General features: G+C 44.8%; 1 protein-coding gene across 1 annotated transcript; it reads left to right on the forward strand.

Annotated features, from left to right (window-relative positions):
* The first annotated feature begins 243 nt into the window (after nt 1-243).
* LOC310946899 (period circadian protein homolog 2-like) lies at nt 244-14,947 on the forward strand. Its single transcript, XM_083913484.1, has 22 exons — nt 244-304; nt 4,951-5,476; nt 6,020-6,112; nt 6,657-6,811; nt 7,139-7,260; nt 7,464-7,665; nt 8,365-8,416; nt 8,867-9,009; nt 9,171-9,249; nt 9,406-9,512; nt 9,664-9,817; nt 9,930-10,038; nt 10,147-10,426; nt 10,569-10,725; nt 10,815-10,954; nt 11,199-11,405; nt 11,501-11,746; nt 11,866-13,031; nt 13,162-13,415; nt 13,557-13,778; nt 14,331-14,481; nt 14,589-14,947. Exons 2-22 carry the CDS (start codon nt 5,067-5,069, stop codon nt 14,742-14,744), a joined length of 4,605 nt encoding a protein of 1,534 aa, XP_083769610.1. The 5' UTR covers nt 244-304; nt 4,951-5,066; the 3' UTR covers nt 14,745-14,947.
* The last annotated feature ends 2,898 nt before the right edge of the window (nt 14,948-17,845 follow it).

A 17,845-nucleotide genomic window follows, 5' to 3' on the forward strand; every position in this document is an offset into this window, starting at 1 on the left:
ACCAATGAGCTCCCACTACTCGTATTTCGTCACCTTCGCCATGGAAACCTGAAGTTTTCAGCCAATAGGAAAGCAGCGTGGGCAGGGTCTGAATCGAGGTCGCGCGGGGAGCTCGCCCATTCGTCGGCGGGCTAGCACCGGGGAAAACAGGGGAGGAACCGGACTCTACTGTGTGAACTCGACGGAGAGTCCCTCACTGAGGTATGCTGGAGGTCTTTAACCGAATGTTTTACCCACCGCCCGGTTTTGTTTTCAGTCGGCACCGAGGACAACAAGAGAGGCGCCTTTTATCACCGCGGAGCAGGTTGGTGTCACTTATTTTCCACCTCTTATTTCCTGTAAAAAAAGCACAAAAAATAAATTGCATAACGTATTTCGATGTGCGCATGCGCGAAGACTCGGCTTGCTCTACTTATTGCACTTAAATAACCTAGAAATGCCGTTTTGAGGTGTTCTGGGGTCCCCGGAGATAGACAAATGTGTGCGTTTGTGAAATGGCTCCTCCGCGGAGAAAATGCGGCTGTCTGTGTCTTTTTTACCCAACGATACGGTCACTTTTACATAACTGTGTCAGTGTACCGTGCGGTGGATTGCAGGTCAACGTGTGTGTAGATTTTGGATTGCAGGTCAATGGAGTTAGATGGGGGGAAGGGATGCGTGTTCCCATTAAAACTAGGTTTTTATAGCATTTCCTTTGATTTAACGTTGTTATGTAACAATTCACACGCATGACATATGATATAGCTTACTGTTAATAATATAAAATGAGCTGTTTGACGTTTTATTTGGTAGGAAAAGGATTTGACAACACTGTAAAGCTTACTGACACATTTATCACCTGGGAAAAATGTTTTTTTATTTCACTATATTAAGCATAATTATGTCAAGTGTGACTGACCTGAGTGAAATAAATGGATTAGTCTTTCCAAGCATGCGGGGTTATTTCCAGCTTACTACTTTTCCAGGTCTCCTTATAGACCTACACACACACACACACACACAGAGATAAATCTGTTCCTGCCAAACTACCTGTGGCTATTAGGTCGACGTGTTAATCTCATTAAAATGCTGCTGTGATCTGAATATTGATCCTGGATCTTTTCTTAGATAACCTCTGGAGCTCATTTTCACTTCTAATTATGGTGAATATGTCATATGACCACACAGAAAGCAGTTTGTCCTTAAAGATGAGTGATCGATTCACGGTAACATTGTTTCAGCCAGAGAAACTCTATGTTATTGTTTTTAATTTTGCAGTTTTACTGATGTCATGACGACTCTTATGATTATTAAGGTTAAAACATGCATGCCATAACTTTTGTAATTGCTGTAAAATACTGGAATACGCTTTGACATGACTGAGCATGAAAATACTAATAACTTGGAAATTAATCCAGAATATGTACATCAAATCTGCCGTTATCCTATCCTAATGTTTTACACTGTGATCAACTTTATTGTGTCAATGATAAAACAACAGGTGGTGCGTAATTGTAGAGCCTATGCCCCTTCAGATATTCTACCTTTAACTCTGCTCCTGTTTTTCCATTCATGGATGCACTTGAGTAGTAGTGCGGTAGGATACAAGTGAAAGCATGTGATTTTTATGAAACAGGGCTACCACTGCTTTGTGTTGCACTAAAGCCAAATCCATGTGACCGGAGCAGCGTTGTATAATGCCCGAGATCTGTGCTAGTGTGTTGAGTCTGTCAGAGCTCCGGTTGAAACAGGGCTGAACTGGAAGCCGAGGGATCTCTGTTTCATTATGTCACTAGTGCTCCGCTCTGAAGAGTTACATGTATAGCATGTAACGTTGACGGCGGAGCTAGTATCGGGAGGGAAATTTTGAAGAAATGAATGAATGAATGTGTGGTCTTTATTGTCATAATCCGGTACAAGTACATTTTGCAAGGCTCGGAGGAGGCGGTTCAAAGTAAATAATTTAGCACTTCCTGCATCTTGCCTGCCGTTCTGTGTAGTAATACAGAGAAGTAGAGCAGAGAAAGGAGACGCCACTAAGCTCATATCCATTACATGTTTCTACAAGTTTAAAACGACTACATATAGAAGAAATAGTTCAGGTTTGCTTATGATGATTGGGATATTAGTGTTGTGGGTTAATGCTACAGACGAGACAATAACAGACAAAGTATTGAATATTTGTCATGATGGTACAGGATTTGTATGTGGAAAAATCCTGACAAACGTTTTAAATGCTGCAAACCTTAATATATTATATCGTGTTAACCTAGTTTTGTGCTGGCTGCTCGATGCCTTAATACCCTGCTGCACACAGTGGACACCATTTCCAAAAAACAGACCATTTAATAATAAATAGCCTGCTGGGTTATCCACTGTTAATCAAGTTTTATGATTTTGTCTGCTGCAGTGCTGATTCATAAGCGTTTGTTCCTCACTCTCTTTAGACACAAGCAAGAAATAAGCTTGTGTCTCTGCTGACATGAAGTCAGCCCTAACATCCCCCCCTGATTGGCTGACATGATTATAACCTGTTGTCACTCCTTGCTCTTCCCTGATTGGTCCTTTGCAGCAGCCAATGGAAAATGTCCTGAGTGCTTCCTGGCCTCTGCCTCAGTTGACCCAAGAGTGGGTCATGTCCATGTCCTAGGTCGATGTGTGGTGTTTTGTTTTGTTTTCGTAGAACTTTAATATGGTAAAACGCTTCCCTAAACTTTTGAGCAGTTATGTAAAACAGAGTTATTTATAGAGAGAAGAATAGATTAGCTGAATTTGCACTCACATAACACATAAGCTAGATCCTGATCTTGGATAGCAGGAAAACAGTAGTTTGGACTTTGCACCAGTGTGGGTTGTCAAGAAAGATTGATAAAAAAAAGAGATACCAAAAATAAGTATTGGATTAGATACTAACTTGCAAAAGTATCGATCCATTTGACGTCAACAGTGCAGCCACAGGCTACTCCAGCTGACCAGTAACGTCAGCCAGCAGCACTGCAGACTAAACCAGACAGAAGCTACAGCTTGGCTTTCTGAGCTCATGAACGCTGGTTCATCACATTAACAACACTGAGCTGACTGAACGCAGCTAGTGCTGCATCTGGAGGACCTTTGAGACCAGTTTTAGTAGAAAATGAACAAAGCAAATGCATTAGAGGCTAACAATCAGGGATAGGCTAGGGGTGTAAACAAGCCGCTAGCATCTAATAGTGGCAGTAACGTTGACAGCGGAGCTAAGCAGCTAACCTCATCAGTCCTGTCCGTCTTGCATTTAGAGACCGTAATTTGACAGGATGACACGATAACCTTCCTAAAAAAGTCAACCATCGAGACAGAAACAGTGGCAGCTGCCGTACCAACTCTATTTAAAAGCAGAGATAATATGGGGCCAAGTCTGCAGAAACAAAGAAGATAAACAGGACTGTAGCTGAATACATTAACGCGGACCAGATCCCTGTTTACACTGTGGAGAAACCAGACTAACAATAACTGATTCCAAGGTTTAACCTCCTTCATGGGATCATTCAATGTAACCTAGTTTTGTGACCGTAATACTAGTTCACACAAATACCTGAAATACCTTTTCAAAGTTATAAACATTCTAATTGTGAAGGACATCAGTCGACAGGAAGTAAACAAGGACCAAGGCTTTTGCCTAGCAATAGATTTCCATTAAAAAAAGTCTATACAACACGATAAAACAAACAGCAGGGTTTAAAAATATTTGTCATATATAAGGCATATACTACAGTTTGTGACAACGTTTTTAAAGTGTTGTTATTGTTGTTCTAATCTTTGTTTTGTTGTTTTTTCTTCCTGTGATATTGGAATTGGTATTGGGTGTTTTTCTGGGTATTGGTATCATGACAACCCTGGTACCTGTAGCCAGTATTTCCTAGTATGGCTTAAGCAGACACAAATAGCTCCAACTATACTGCTGTTCTGCTGTGGAGGTGGAGGAGAGAGAGACTGAGGAGCTGATAAACGTTGTTGCTTTTATATTTTTATCACATTTATTTAAAAGAACAGATTCGTTCTTTACACCCCCTGAAAGCAACGCTTAACTTAACTGTGGTTTGCCATAAGCAGGTGAAAATCAGTCTGTATTTGCAACATGGATGCTCATGTTACTACTACAGAGTTAGCAGAGGTTGTCATAAGGTGACTTATGTAATTTCTGAATATATTGTTATGTTGCACACAAGGTAAATGTTACTTGAGGCTCTGTGTGCACATCTTTTTTCTGTTGTTGTTCGACTCAGGAGCCCTGCACTGTGTTACATAATACGGCTACATCTATTTGATTTAGAATTAAGTGGACAGGGACAATGCATCAACACATCCATTTATCATCTATTTGTGTGGGATCTGTATCCTTGGCATTGATTATAATGCAGTTATTAGTGAGGGAAAACCATTGTCTCCCCAGCACCAATGTTTTTCTCCTGCCTGTTTTATTAGTTCATTTGTAAAGGGCGAGGCCATTGGCTACAGAGGACAGATGGTTTGTTTGAGGTGAAGGTTTTTGTTTTTGTTGTCCTCGGGGCTGTGTTTTCATCTCCGCAGACTCACCTTTCATGAAAAGCTCTTTTGAAAAACTGGACCAGATCAAACTGGTCTGCGGCTTTAGTCCACCTGGAAAGGGCAGACAACGGCCTATTTACTGTGCAGACCTTTTGTAGGATGGATAGCTGGTGTGAATTTGTGTGTGTGTGTGTGTGTCTCTCTGTCTGTCTGTCTGTCTGTCTGTCTGTCTGTTCTGCCCTTTTTTACATCATTGACTTTTAAAAAGGCTATCATCAAATGCTACACTGGCTTCTCAGATCAAAGTGGCGACTTTTCGCTCCATCGATTGCTTCTTATTTTAGGACTGTGTTTTCATACTATTGATCGGCTATCTATAGAAGTGCAATGTCTCGTAAAGGGTTTGTCTGAGTAATTGCACTTGTGTTTTATTTTTTTCTCCTGTAGACTGCATCCCCACTGTGAGGCATCAACTCCATTTACGTGCTAGTGCCATGCGCTTCATGGCATTGCCATGTGGAAGGTAACCTAATACCCAAACCCATATTTTGCCCTTCTGCACCATGTCTGAGGACAGTGATCCAAAGCACTACCTGTTCTCAACCCTGGACGGGCACGAAATGGACCGGGAAAGGGCCACATTCCAGCTGGAGGAAGAAGGAGGATCTCCCTGCGGCGCCATAAGCCAACTTCACCGCATGGCCAACAGCTACAACAAGGGTTGTGGTGGACGGGACGAGGTGGAGTTGGGACTGGCCTCTGAGGGGAGCGACAGCAGCCAGGAGAGGAAGCGGCAACGCCCATCCTTACACGAGGATGTAGAGATGGGTGGCAGCGGCTCGAGTGGGAGTGGAACAGAATCACATGGTAACGAGTCGCATGGCAATGAGTCCCATGGCAATGAATCTGTGGGCAGTTCAAATGGCAATGGAAAGGATTCCGCTCTCTTGGAGTCGTCGGAGAGCAATAAGAGGTGAGGGCCCATCAGATGCACTGAATTGTGGTAAATTAAGTTTTTTCCCACCGCCATGGGGGAGCGGACCATCTAGGTCACGGAAGTACGGTTCATTAAATGTAATATAAGGGCCATTTTCTCCTCTCTGAGTCATTGTCGGTCTGAGTCATTGTTGTATTCTTCCAATGACTGTCTCAGACTGCGGAAAGCAGTGGGTACTTTATTCCTTTTATTACGAGACAGACAAAAAACTAACTCTAGATCCTCTAGATAATGAAAAGGTATACTTGGAGGAAATGGATTGTTGACTTTTAGCAGTGCACCACCTGCTCCTTTTGCAGTGCTATTACATTACATTTCAAATTCAAGGAAAGGACACTTATTTAGGATACAAATTATATTGTTGTGGCATTCTGGGTACACTCTTTAACACCAAGTCCTTAACTCACGTTATATGTTTAGTCTTACATTTTTTGTTTTGGAGCTCTAGCTGTTCTTTCATAATGCCCCCTTTTTTGTGGTCTTTCCTGAATGACACAACCTATTGTTTTTGGTTTACAGCTCAAACTCTCACAGCCCCTCGCCACCAAGCAGCTCCAACGCCTTCAGTCTGGTGAGCTCCGAGCAGGACAACCCCTCAACCAGCGGCTGCAGGTTAATATACATCTTTCTTCTTTGCGTTCATAGTTCAGTTAAAATTAAGATGCAGGGCCTACCATTTGAGGGCTGAGCCAGGCCAGATGCATGAGCAGTGCGATTCTACTCCTCGTGTCTGTGGCATATTCTACATATATATACACATCGAAGCTGAAGTGAAGGTTCTGTTACGATGTCAATATGACTGTCACGACACCATTCGCCGTCTCTTTCTGCTGTGAGCGGCTCACATGTCATGGTAAAAGAAGACGAGACCTCTATTCTCTGACACGCAGCTGAGCCACGGCTTCTCCAACCTGTTAACGTGGCCCGAAATTAAAAAGCAACCGGTTCGGCAATGCACACGTGTTGCTGATGCGTGCAGCCTGGCTTGGCCATAAGACAGTGGCAGATTTCCTATTGAGAGATGCATCTCACTTGCCAATCAGTCCTGTCATGCCCCCTCCCCTTGCATACTGGTAGCACCTCGTCAGCCTGTTACAGTACTGGTGAGACCTTGTCATTTTAATGCACGTGTATCTGTCTCATGTACGCCCTGCAGCAGCGAACAGTCCGCCAAAGCTAAGACACAGAAGGAGCTCTCGAAGACCCTCAAGGAGCTCAAGATGTACCTGCCGTCGGAAAAGAGGAGCAAGGGAAAGTCCAGCACCGTCAACACGCTCAAATATGCATTGCGATGTGTCAAACAGGTGAAAGGTAAGAGCTGCTTCCATTGGAACTTTTCTTTTCATGCACATATTCACAATTTAGTCCTTGTACATCAGCTATGTTGTTGACGATCACACGTTGCATTCTGCCACCCGTCTTCAAAGTCAATGGAAAACAAAATGTGGTAAATCATCTTAGATGTCGTAGTGAAGTAGACTACTTCAGAAATCCACCGGTAGTGGCTGATAAACAACATAGTTTTACTCGCGTTTGTGGCAGGTGTTAAATTTGGACCCGATTTATGAGAGTATCTTTTTCACTGATGCTGTATGTAAAACAGTGTGTGCATTGATCCATCTTCTCTTTGTTTCGCAGCCAATGAGGAGTACTACCAGACGCTAATGATTAATGACAGTCAGCCGCCAGGGTTCGATGTCTCATCCTACACCATCGAGGAAATCAACAGCATCACCTCTGAATACACCCTCAAAAACAATGTAAGTACCTCTGAGCTTCACCTCCCAATAAGGAAGGACGACCAAAAAGTCCATCACATATAATTGTTTCTCATTACAAATTGGGTTGTTTGAAATGTGCTGCCATCATTTATCGAGTTTCTATTTTAAGTGAAATATAATTAGACAAAATATTACAAGAAAGACACACACCTCACTGATTTCATCTTTTTTTTTACTGGCAGGATATTTTTGCCGTAGCCGTCTCACTCATCACAGGGAAAATAGTTTACATCTCGGACCAGGCGGCGTCCATCTTAAACTGCAAGCGGGAGGTTTTTCACAATGCCAAGTTTGTGGAGTTCCTGACGCCTCAGGACGTCAGCGTCTTCTACAGCTTCACCACGCCCTACCGCCTGCCCTCATGGAGCATGTGCACCGGAGCAGGTAACAGCTACCCCTGAACAGGAAATAGTTCTTAGGTTTAACTGTTTTTATGTAACTTCAAATCTAAATTCTCACAGGCATACAGTTGTCCTCCTAATGAAATCAAACAAATGCGGATATTGTGTTGTTCTTAGACTACTGTCGATAGAATGGCCAAATTGACACAAGAGGGAGCTCTGACTTCGAGCCTTTCAGCCTCATGAGCACAGGCATCTGCCGATTATTGCAAAATGGCATTAATCAGTACCGCGCACACACACTCCTTTCCCTTAATGTGACTCCTCCCTGTACTCACATGCTCATACACACATTGCATATATTTTATTAAAATGCATCAACATCCCTTTAATGAATGCACGCCTACTCTCACACACCTGTTGAAGAACTGATCACATATGGGTGCTGTGAGAAGCACGTTTTGGGGGTTAAGATCTTCTAATTGTTGATGCACTGTGATTTAGAGGAGTGAATTCATGTCCGTGGTGAATTTTGGAGCAGTCATTTGTGTCGGTGTTTAATTTGATTCCATTATATCCGTCTCTTTCTTTTTTTTACTTCGTCCCTCTGTTGAAGTGAGATAAACCCCTCCTGTCAGCAGTGTGTTGAATATAGATGACTAACTGATGGCTCCTTTAGGAGTAGTTGATCTAATGCAGTTGCTGATATATTCATCCGACCTTCTCCCCGTCTCTTATTCAGACTCGTCTCCCACGGAGTGCATGCAGGAGAAATCCTTCTTTTGCCGCATCAGGTGAGTGACAGTTGGTGCCTCCTCTGATCCATAGTTTCCTGCTCAAACGAGCTCTGAATCAGCACAGGATTGGTGAGAAGGAGGGGAGGACATATGAGGGAGGATGATAGCGAGGTGGAGGATGATAGCGAGGTGGAGGATGACAGCGAGGTGGAGGATGATAGAGAGGTGGAGGAAGTCAGCAGCTGTGAGCTTTTAAACTGTTTCCATCTAGTGGCCAGATGGAGTTTTACCACTAGAGTTTAAGATCCTGGACGTTTGTTGATTATTTAGGACACAATGGGTTCATGGTGTGTATATATATATATACACACAAGTATACAGGTTAGATATATATTAGAAACTATTGATTATTCTTCAAAATTCAGTTAAACTGACATTTATTTTGAAAGCCTCTTTAGTAAGACTGTAAAGTCGTAACATAACGGTGGATGTTTCTGTTTGGTGTAGTGGTGGAAAGGAGCGCGAAGGAGCTCTGCAGTATTATCCTTTCCGCATGACTCCCTACCGAATGAAAGTCCAGGACGCTGAGCTGGCTGAGGAACAGTTCTGCTGCCTCCTGCTGGCCGAGAGGGTGCACTCTGGATACGAAGGTGAGGCCTGTGACCATGCGTGTTGTCACACACATTTCTAATGTTTATTTTGCACTGAATCATCATGTAACACACATTTAAGACAACATGATTGCATGTATAATGATCACCATTGCTAATATGTCTCACATTTTTTAAAATGTATTATTTTCTCCCCAAAGCACCCAGAATTCCCACTGACAAGCGTATCTTCACCACAACACACACGCCTAACTGTGTGTTCCAGGATGTGGATGAGAGGTGAGTGGACCCCCCACACACAAACACACACACACACACACACACACACACACACACACACACACACACACACACACACACACACACTCTACATTGGGTGGTAAAGTGAATGTTTTTTTAACTGTCTTTAACACATTGCTGTTGTTTCTCCATCAGGGCTGTTCCTCTGTTGGGTTACCTTCCTCAGGACCTGATCGGGACCCCTGTGCTACTCAATCTTCACCCCAGTGACCGTCCCTTGATGCTGGCTGTGCATCGGAAAAGTAAGAACCCCTTTCATTCACGTGGTTGTTCTGACTGATGCTCACTGAAAATATACTCTAAGAAAAATAATTAAATCTATGCACTGGTGCACTAAAACGTTTGTGTTGTTAAACTCTCACTCACACATGCCCTGCCTTCTGTTGCCAACAGTTCTGCAGTTTGTTGGTCAGCCATTCGATCACTCATCAATCCGCTTCTGTGCAAGAAACGGCGAGTACATCACCATCGATACCAGCTGGTCCAGCTTCGTCAACCCCTGGAGTCGCAAGGTCTCCTTTGTCATTGGCAGGCACAAAGTCCGCATGTGAGTACACCCAATGTGTTGTTATTGTTTTGTGTTTGTCATCAGTAGTGATACATTTGAATATGTTTCACTCTGAATATTTTAGATGACGCTTGTCTTGTGTGTTTTTTAGGGGTCCAGTAAATGAAGATGTTTTTGCAGCACCACCTTATCATGGAGGAAAGATCATGGACTCAGACATCCAGGAAATTAGTGAACAGATCCACAGGCTTCTACTCCAGGTATGTACACACACACACACACACACACACACACACACATACAGACACTTAAATGCACATTTAATACACCCTTTGTCAGTTTCTGTAACAACTTTTTTCTCTCCTTAGCCGGTCCACAACATAGGCTCCAGCGGTTACGGTAGCCACGGCAGCAATGGTTCCCATGAGCAGCTGGTGAGCATCAGCTCGTCCAGCGAGAGCAACGGAAATGCCGCTGTTGCGAACACAGCGGAGGAAACAAACAAGGCAAAGCCTCCCAGGACGTTCCAGGAGATTTGTAAAGGGGTCCATATGTTGAAGAACCAGGACTCCCAGGTCTGCCTGCGTTCCCCTCCCTCTTCGCCCTCACCGTCACCATCCAAACCTGAGCAGAGGAAGACTACTGATGGTGAGTTCAGTTTAATTTCCCTAAACCGCTTGTCACTTTGACTCACAGTTTATCACCTGGAGCACTTTTATTGTAAGTGAACACACCGATACACATCTGTTAGTGCATGTAATAACATTTTCTCTCGCCCCCCCTCCATCAGCAGTGGTAGCTCAGAAGAGTCCAGGTATGCGTCTGAAGGACTCAGCACCCCCTCTGCAGGTCAAAGACAGCACCGCAGCCAGCATGGAGGACTATACCTGCAAAGACCAGACTGTCTGCTCCTACCAGCAGATCAGCTGCCTCGACAGTGTCATCAGGTAAGGCTTTGATACCATGAAAAATTATGGTCTGAAGATCACATGTGGGAAGCGTGCAGTCTCTAATTAAATCCATTTCTGTTTCTCAGGTACCTGGAGAGTTGTAACATCCCCATTACAGCAAAGAGGAAGTACCAGTTCTCCAACACCACCACCATCTCCTCCAACTCGGATGACGACAAGAAGAGCTCGGAGAATTGCATGCAAGGGCCTCAGGACTCAAACCCAGGCATGTATACACCATGCATCTGTGTACACATTACAGTTGGGCACATTTAACAGATTGGGTGTGAACAGAGAGTGTTGATGCGATGCATATAAATCTGTAATTTACCACAGCTGTAAGGTGCTGAAAAAGTTTGAAAATGCACCTTGAATTGCTTGAAAGGTCCCTGAATGTTACATTGTAAAAAGTGTAGGAACCCTGAATCTATGGCCTGGAGCTAACAGAGGATTGCTCTCTCCCAATTTAGACTCTTTGATGCTAGACACCCAGCCAGGCCTGTCAAACATGAAGGCACCTAAGAAGCCTTCATCAGGGGCTGCTGCTGTGGTGAATGGCCCCCTGGCACCCCTCACCCTACCCAGCAAAGCTGAGAGCGTTGTGTCCATCACGTCACAGTGCAGCTACAGCAGCACCATCGTCCATGTGGGAGACAAGAAGCCTCAGCCAGAGTCTGGTGAGTGTCACTTCAACAAGTGACGTTGAATACCCCGGTTTTCTAGATAAGAAGTTTTGTTTAACTGATGTTTATGGCTCTGATTCATTCTACAGAGATTATTGAGGATGTTGCAGAGAGCCCTGTGCCCCCGGCCCTGCCTGTCAGTGTGGTGTCGCCGCCCAGCCAGGAGAAAGAGGCCTACAAGCGGCTGGGACTGACCAAACAGGTGCTGGCTGCACACACCCAGAAAGAAGAGCAGGCCTTTCTCAACCGCTGCCGAGAGCTCCGCAATGCCAGGACCCTCCAGAAGGACTGTTTCACATATATGCATAAGCAGAGAGGACTAGCCAACAATGAAGGTACACAAGTTTAAATAGTGATCACATACACTAAAAAATGATTATCATAATTATTTTTGCCTTTTCTTTATGACTTCATAATTGAAAAACAACCTCACGATTTTCCCTTGTCATCTCAGAACCATCTGGACTACGAGGTGCAGCCAAACCAGGCACCACCAGGCCCGAGACCACTGCCAAGAAGGGTAACCGCAACAGGAAGTCCAAGAAGCCACGGAGGAAGCATCCTGATTCGTCAGACAGTGCCGTATCAAACCGCAAACCCCGGCCCCCTCTCCAAGGTCTCAACCAAACCTCGTGGTCCCCTTCAGAAACATCCCAGTCAGCATTCAACGTCTCCTACCCAGCCATGGTGCCTGCCTACCCGCTCTACCCCCCGCAGGCACCTGCAGTCCCAGCTCAGGCTCCCTGCCCTGACCCCTCCCTTTCCACAGCTTTTGGAGAGGCGCAGAGCACCCAAGCACCACCAACTGCCGCTCCATTTGGTGCAACCATTGTTACACCTGTGGTGGCTCTAGTGCTACCCAATTACCTCTTCTCCCAAATGGGACAGATAGGTCAGATAGGCCAGCTGGGGGCTGCTCCTAGACCAGCATTTTTCCCTGAGCAGACACAGACTCAACCTGCATACGCTACTCAGCAGCCGTTTCAGCCCCCACAGCCAACCTACGCCATGCAAACACAACCCCCCTACACCACCCAACAGCCGTTCCCTGTGCAGACTGCTTTTACCCCCCAGCAGCAATTCCAAACCGCACAGACCCCCTTCACTACCGCACAGACCCCCTTCACTACCGCACAGACCCCCTTCACTACAGCACAGCCTCCCTTCACTACCGCACAGCCTCCCTTCACTACCGCACAGCCTTTCCAGGCTCCTCAGACTGCCTACACTACCTCGCAGCCCTTCTCTGCCCAGCCTTCTTTCCCAGTGCAGACTCAGTTTGTGGCTCAAGCCCCGTATCCAGCTCAGCCCTTCCCCTACAGCTTAGCCCCCGAGCCCCCCAAACCCATGGAGCCCCGAGAGGGAGCAGCGTCCCGCTCCTCCACCCCAGCCTCTGGCACGAGGGAGCCCGCTGCGTCACCGCCGCTGTTTGAGTCGCGGTGCAGCTCGCCCCTGCAGCTCAATCTGCTGAGCATGGAGGAGGGACAACGTTCAGTTGAACGGCAGGACAGCACAGCGCCTTTTGCTGGAGGCCAGGGTAATGGTGGAGCAGCATCAGGGATAGCTGGAGCAGCAGGGGAGAAGAACGGAGGCACAGCCAAGACTGAAAACCACCAAGAGGTGAGAGTCACATTGTAAACGTATCTTTGAATTTACATCTGTCTTGTAAAGGCTTCAGCCACTCATAGACACAGACCAAAGCCTCCGGGTATAGCCCGTAACAGCACTGATGGTTTGTGTTGTGCTTCAGGTGGAGTCTCCAGTAGATGATGTTCATAGTGACGGTAACTCCTCATCCTGCGACTTGCTGGACATTCTTCTGCATGAAGACTCCCACTCAGGGACTGGATCTGCCACCTCTGGCTCCATGGGCTCTGGATCGCGCTCTGGATCGCGCTCTGGATCACGCTCCGGATCTGGCTCAGGGTCCGGCTCAGGGTCAGGCTCAGGCTGCAACGGTTGCGGTACATCAGCTAGCGGAGCTTCTGGCAGCAGAACAGGTCAGTAGACGAACAGTCAAGTCAATTTACATCAATGTATGCTACTGCATAATATCACTTGTTTCTGTTGGGTTAGTATAAAAACTCAACACTTCCTATAAAAAGTATGTGTGTTAAAGTCTTATTGTGACTGTTTCCTAGGGAGCAGCAACACCAGCAAATACTTTGGCAGTATTGACTCTCTAGAACACGACCCCAAGGCCAAAGCTAAGACGAGAGGTGGCTCTGAAGGTGGCCAGTCGCAGTCGAAGGTTTCAACCCAAGGCAAGGAAGATCTTTTTCACAAATACGTTCTCCAGGAACCCCTCTGGCTGCTGATGGCCAACGCTGACGACAACGTCATGATGACATATGAAATGCCGTCCAGGTGAGTCACTGACTTTTACAGATGAATACAATTTCAAACAAGAATTCATTCAGATGTATTACATGTATTTACATTAGTGGCCCTTATTTCCACTGACTGGAAACTGCTTTGGAAGCCACTTATTGTCAATATACCTAGGAAAGCATCTGAATGCCCTAGGTCTCTAGTTTGTGGTTGTAAAGTTTCATCAGGCTGTAATTATCCTACAGGTCACAACAGCTCACTTTATAAAAAAATAACATTTGTACTGCATGTTTTTGCTTCGCTGCATGGGGTCATCATAAAGTAATGTAAAGGGGAGACTCCTGGGTACACACAGGACCCATTTTCATTCAGATATCTTGCAGTCTTAGAGACCCCTCTGAAAATAACTCTGAAGTGTTATTAACCCCCTTCCTGGCAAGCTAGGGTAGCTTTTATGGTCTTATGAGTCCACTGCAGCCTCTGAAAGAGATGTTAAAAGGGGTTAACTGTTTAATTTCGCACTTTGAGTAACCCATTATATGTAACTGTCTTGTTGCTAAACTTAAATGTGTGTTTGGTGATCCCCAGGGATATTCAGAGAGTTCTGCGAGAAGACAAGGAGAGACTGAGGCAGATGCAGAAGAACCAGCCTCACTTCTCCTCGGACCAGCGTCGAGAGCTAATGGAGGAACATCCCTGGATGAGGAGGGGAGGTCTACCTGCTGCTATCAACGTCAAGGTCAGGACCACGCAAAACTACGTACAGATATGCATACATATTCAGATATAGTTGCATGGGAACAGTCAAACTAAAGTATTTAATAGCAGCATTATGTTTGTGTTCAGGAGTGCGTGTACTGCGAGGATGCGGCGTCGGGCCCCATTGAGGAGGCACTGTCACTCATGGACATGGGCGAGCTGGGTGAGGAGCTGAGCCAAGAGGGCCAGAACACCCAGAACCAATCAGAGGAGTCTCAGCCTCCACCAGACACTGGGTCTTGAACACTCATTCCACCAGCAGGTGGACACACTTGACCAGCAGTGGACCTTCATGATGCACACACACACACACACACATTGTGGACGTGAGACAAACAGCTGTGTGCCTGACAATCCTCACAAACCCACACACTTACAGCATAAACTAAAGCACAAGTGTGTGTTGCCATTGTGGCGAATATGAGGATGTGTGACGCTCGTGTGTTCATGCCTGTGAGTTATTTGGAAGGACTGCCGCTAAAGTGCAGTTCTTAATCTCGACCACAGGGGGCAGTGGTGCTGTATGAGGGTCTTTGTATGCATGACCCTCATATAGTACTTTTGCCAGCTCTCTCACACACACACACAACCTGATCTGGGGTCTGGGCCCAGCCCGTGGGGTTGGATGACCTTTGGCCTCCCAGATACGTTCCGATCCTCCATCTCAAGAGGCAGAGCTTTACAACACAGAGCAGGTACTATTCTCCAAAAGGACAAAGTAAAAAGAGTTTTTGGAAGATATGGATACCTTGGAGAGAGACCAAAAGGCAGGGTAAGGACTCTGCCTTGATACACGGTGAGCACGCTCTACCAAAGTCAATAGTTCAAAGATGTTATTGAGAAGCCACCCGGTATTTTCTCTTTAAATAGTTTCCTGCCAGTCACGATGTTTGTGTTTTTTCTTGTTTTGCCACATGGTCCCATTCAGGCCCATCAAACCCCCTTATTTGTTTTCCCATTGTCAACTATGTACAATAGTTGTGTGGTGTCAGCTGGGTCGAAGTGCGGGGACCATTTTGTATCACGGATGAGATTTTTATCTCGCTACTCTCCTCGATCCTGAATATTTGAAATATCCAGGCACAGAGCAGTGGTTGACCCAGCAGCCAATAAAAATGTTCCGTAACAGTGACAATCGGATACATAGCTATTACAGGCTATTCACTGAATGAAGTATGTTATTTATTTTCTACCAGATAATGTATCTAGACTAGATTGTTTTAAGCTAAAGCCAAATCCACTCAGCTAAAAGACATTACTTATGTATATTAACAGTTTACAGGTGTTGACTAAACTCCACTACCCTGACTCTAACTATGAACCACAGTTAGCGAGTCCATTTCACAGAATAGCCTCAAAGTGTTGAAGGCATCTACAGACCTTTAAAACAGCACTGGTGCGATGAAAAAGTGTGCGTCATCACAGATCAAGAAGCTGCTGCTGAAATACATTTTGTTGCAATCAACAGCAGAAACTTTGTGCATATTGGTGCGTTATAGCAGAGGTTGAGAGGATGTTGTCATTCTACATAGAGACAGAATCAAATACAAAACAGCTTTGACCTTGATTTACAAAGTTAACACACCGTTGGGATCAACATTTCGCGTTTCACCTTCAGTTTCTTTAAATGAAATATGTTGGATTATATTCCTCTTCTGTCAATATGGTGCTGCTCTACTATAAACGGTCATTTTTAGAACAAATCACTTTGAATCTGTGGGGATTTATACGTTATGCAGAAAGACTCCTCACATCTATTCAACACACAGACACTTTTTTAACCATATTGGCATATTTAAAGCACCACCACTAGTCTCTGCGGGTGTACGCGCTGCAGTACAGATCCTTGACTGATACAAAGCTGTCGGTAGAAACGTCATGCACTTAAAAAAAGACGAGTATAGGAAACAGCATTACAATTGTAGCAATTAAAGGGACCGTGTTGCCTAAGTGACCCCCCGTGAAAACCGGGGGTTACACAGGAAATGGTAACACTTGTCATCGAAGTATTAAGATAACGTGACGCACAGTGGCTTTATGTTGACGAGGTAAAAAAAAACGGTAGAACTGGGAACAGCTCTGGTGCTATGGTAGGGTAACCGTTCAGACAGGGTATGTGAATGTAACGCAGACCGGACCAAGAGTAATCTCACAAGTTGGTTTTCAGGATTTTCTTTTTGATTTCTTGTAAGACTTTTTGTTTCTTTTTATTGTTCTCTATTTCTGTTTTGTTCGCCGAAGGTAAGAGCATTTGAATGTCACTGCGGATGGACCCTATACCTCGAATCAAACCCAGGTCGTGTCATTGTAAGCAGGGTACTGTATGTGTATGCGTGTGGGGTCAAAGCACATTGGACAGAGTGGTCCGATACTTAAGTGATTCCGGTGGGCTCGTACAGAGAGGCCGGCGCCTGTCACCACCTTCAGCGACTGCAGTGTATCTCTGTCTTATGTCCGATATCTTGAGCGGGGACCTCCGGCGCTCACCTGCGTACAAACTGTTAAGAAAGCGAGAATGAACGCGGAGAGTAAGCCAGAGAATATTTATGCCTTACTTTCTCATAAGGCCTCGCGTAGAAGGGGGGCTGGTTTGAAAAGAATTACACTGGTGGGCTGTCGGGGGAAAATGATCTGTTAATGCATACACGCGGTACTCATGTTGTGTGTATGGTCATGTAAATTAGTTTCATTGCCACTGTATGACACGTGGTATATTGAACTAGCACAGTTCAGTGCATTTCTTTTGTAGGTAAGATGTGTTCTTTGAGATATTGTTGTAATAAAACTACAGAAATATAACCGGTGTGACTCGGATGGCTTTCTTTGCTCGTTGTCATGTAAATAAATGATAAACCTAAAAAACAGCTTTATAAAGAGAGGTCGTTAATGTATGGCCATGTAAGACTAGTGTATAAAGATGGGCCGCAGCTAACAGTTATTTCTATTATAGGCTTTCCTCTTGATTACTTGATCAACTGATGGTTTGGTTTATAAGATGCACGGTGCACATCCTTGAAAAACACTTAAATCTTAATATAGGAAAGATATAAGAGCCCTGAAAATAACAGAAAACAATATTACACACAATATAATAGAACACAAGGTGACGTCTTCAGATGCAACTGTCCAAACCCCAAAGAGGATTAATTCACAATTATGTCAGAGAGCAAATTCTTACATTTGTGAACCTGGAACCATTAAATGTCTCTTACGTTTAGCCGACAAAGACAAATCAATGAATCCGAATTGTTGCGAAAAATGTCTTTCGATCAACTAATTTATTACATGATTTATTTCTACATAAACAGACTTTTGAGTTTTGAGTTTTTGTTAGCTGCTGGAAA

Source organism: Echiichthys vipera (assembly GCF_963691815.1).
Source record: "Echiichthys vipera genome assembly, chromosome: 5".
Classification (NCBI taxonomy): domain Eukaryota; kingdom Metazoa; phylum Chordata; class Actinopteri; order Perciformes; family Trachinidae; genus Echiichthys; species Echiichthys vipera.

Coding starts and splice junctions, on each gene's coding strand:
- LOC310946899 (XM_083913484.1), top strand. CDS start 5,067: ATGTCTGAGGACAGTGATCCAAAGCACTACCTGTTCTCAACCCTGGAC. Junction 10,039..10,146: donor TCCACAGGCTTCTACTCCAG/GTATGTACACAC, acceptor TTCTCTCCTTAG/CCGGTCCACAACATAGGCTC. Junction 11,406..11,500: donor GAAGCCTCAGCCAGAGTCTG/GTGAGTGTCACT, acceptor TTCATTCTACAG/AGATTATTGAGGATGTTGCA.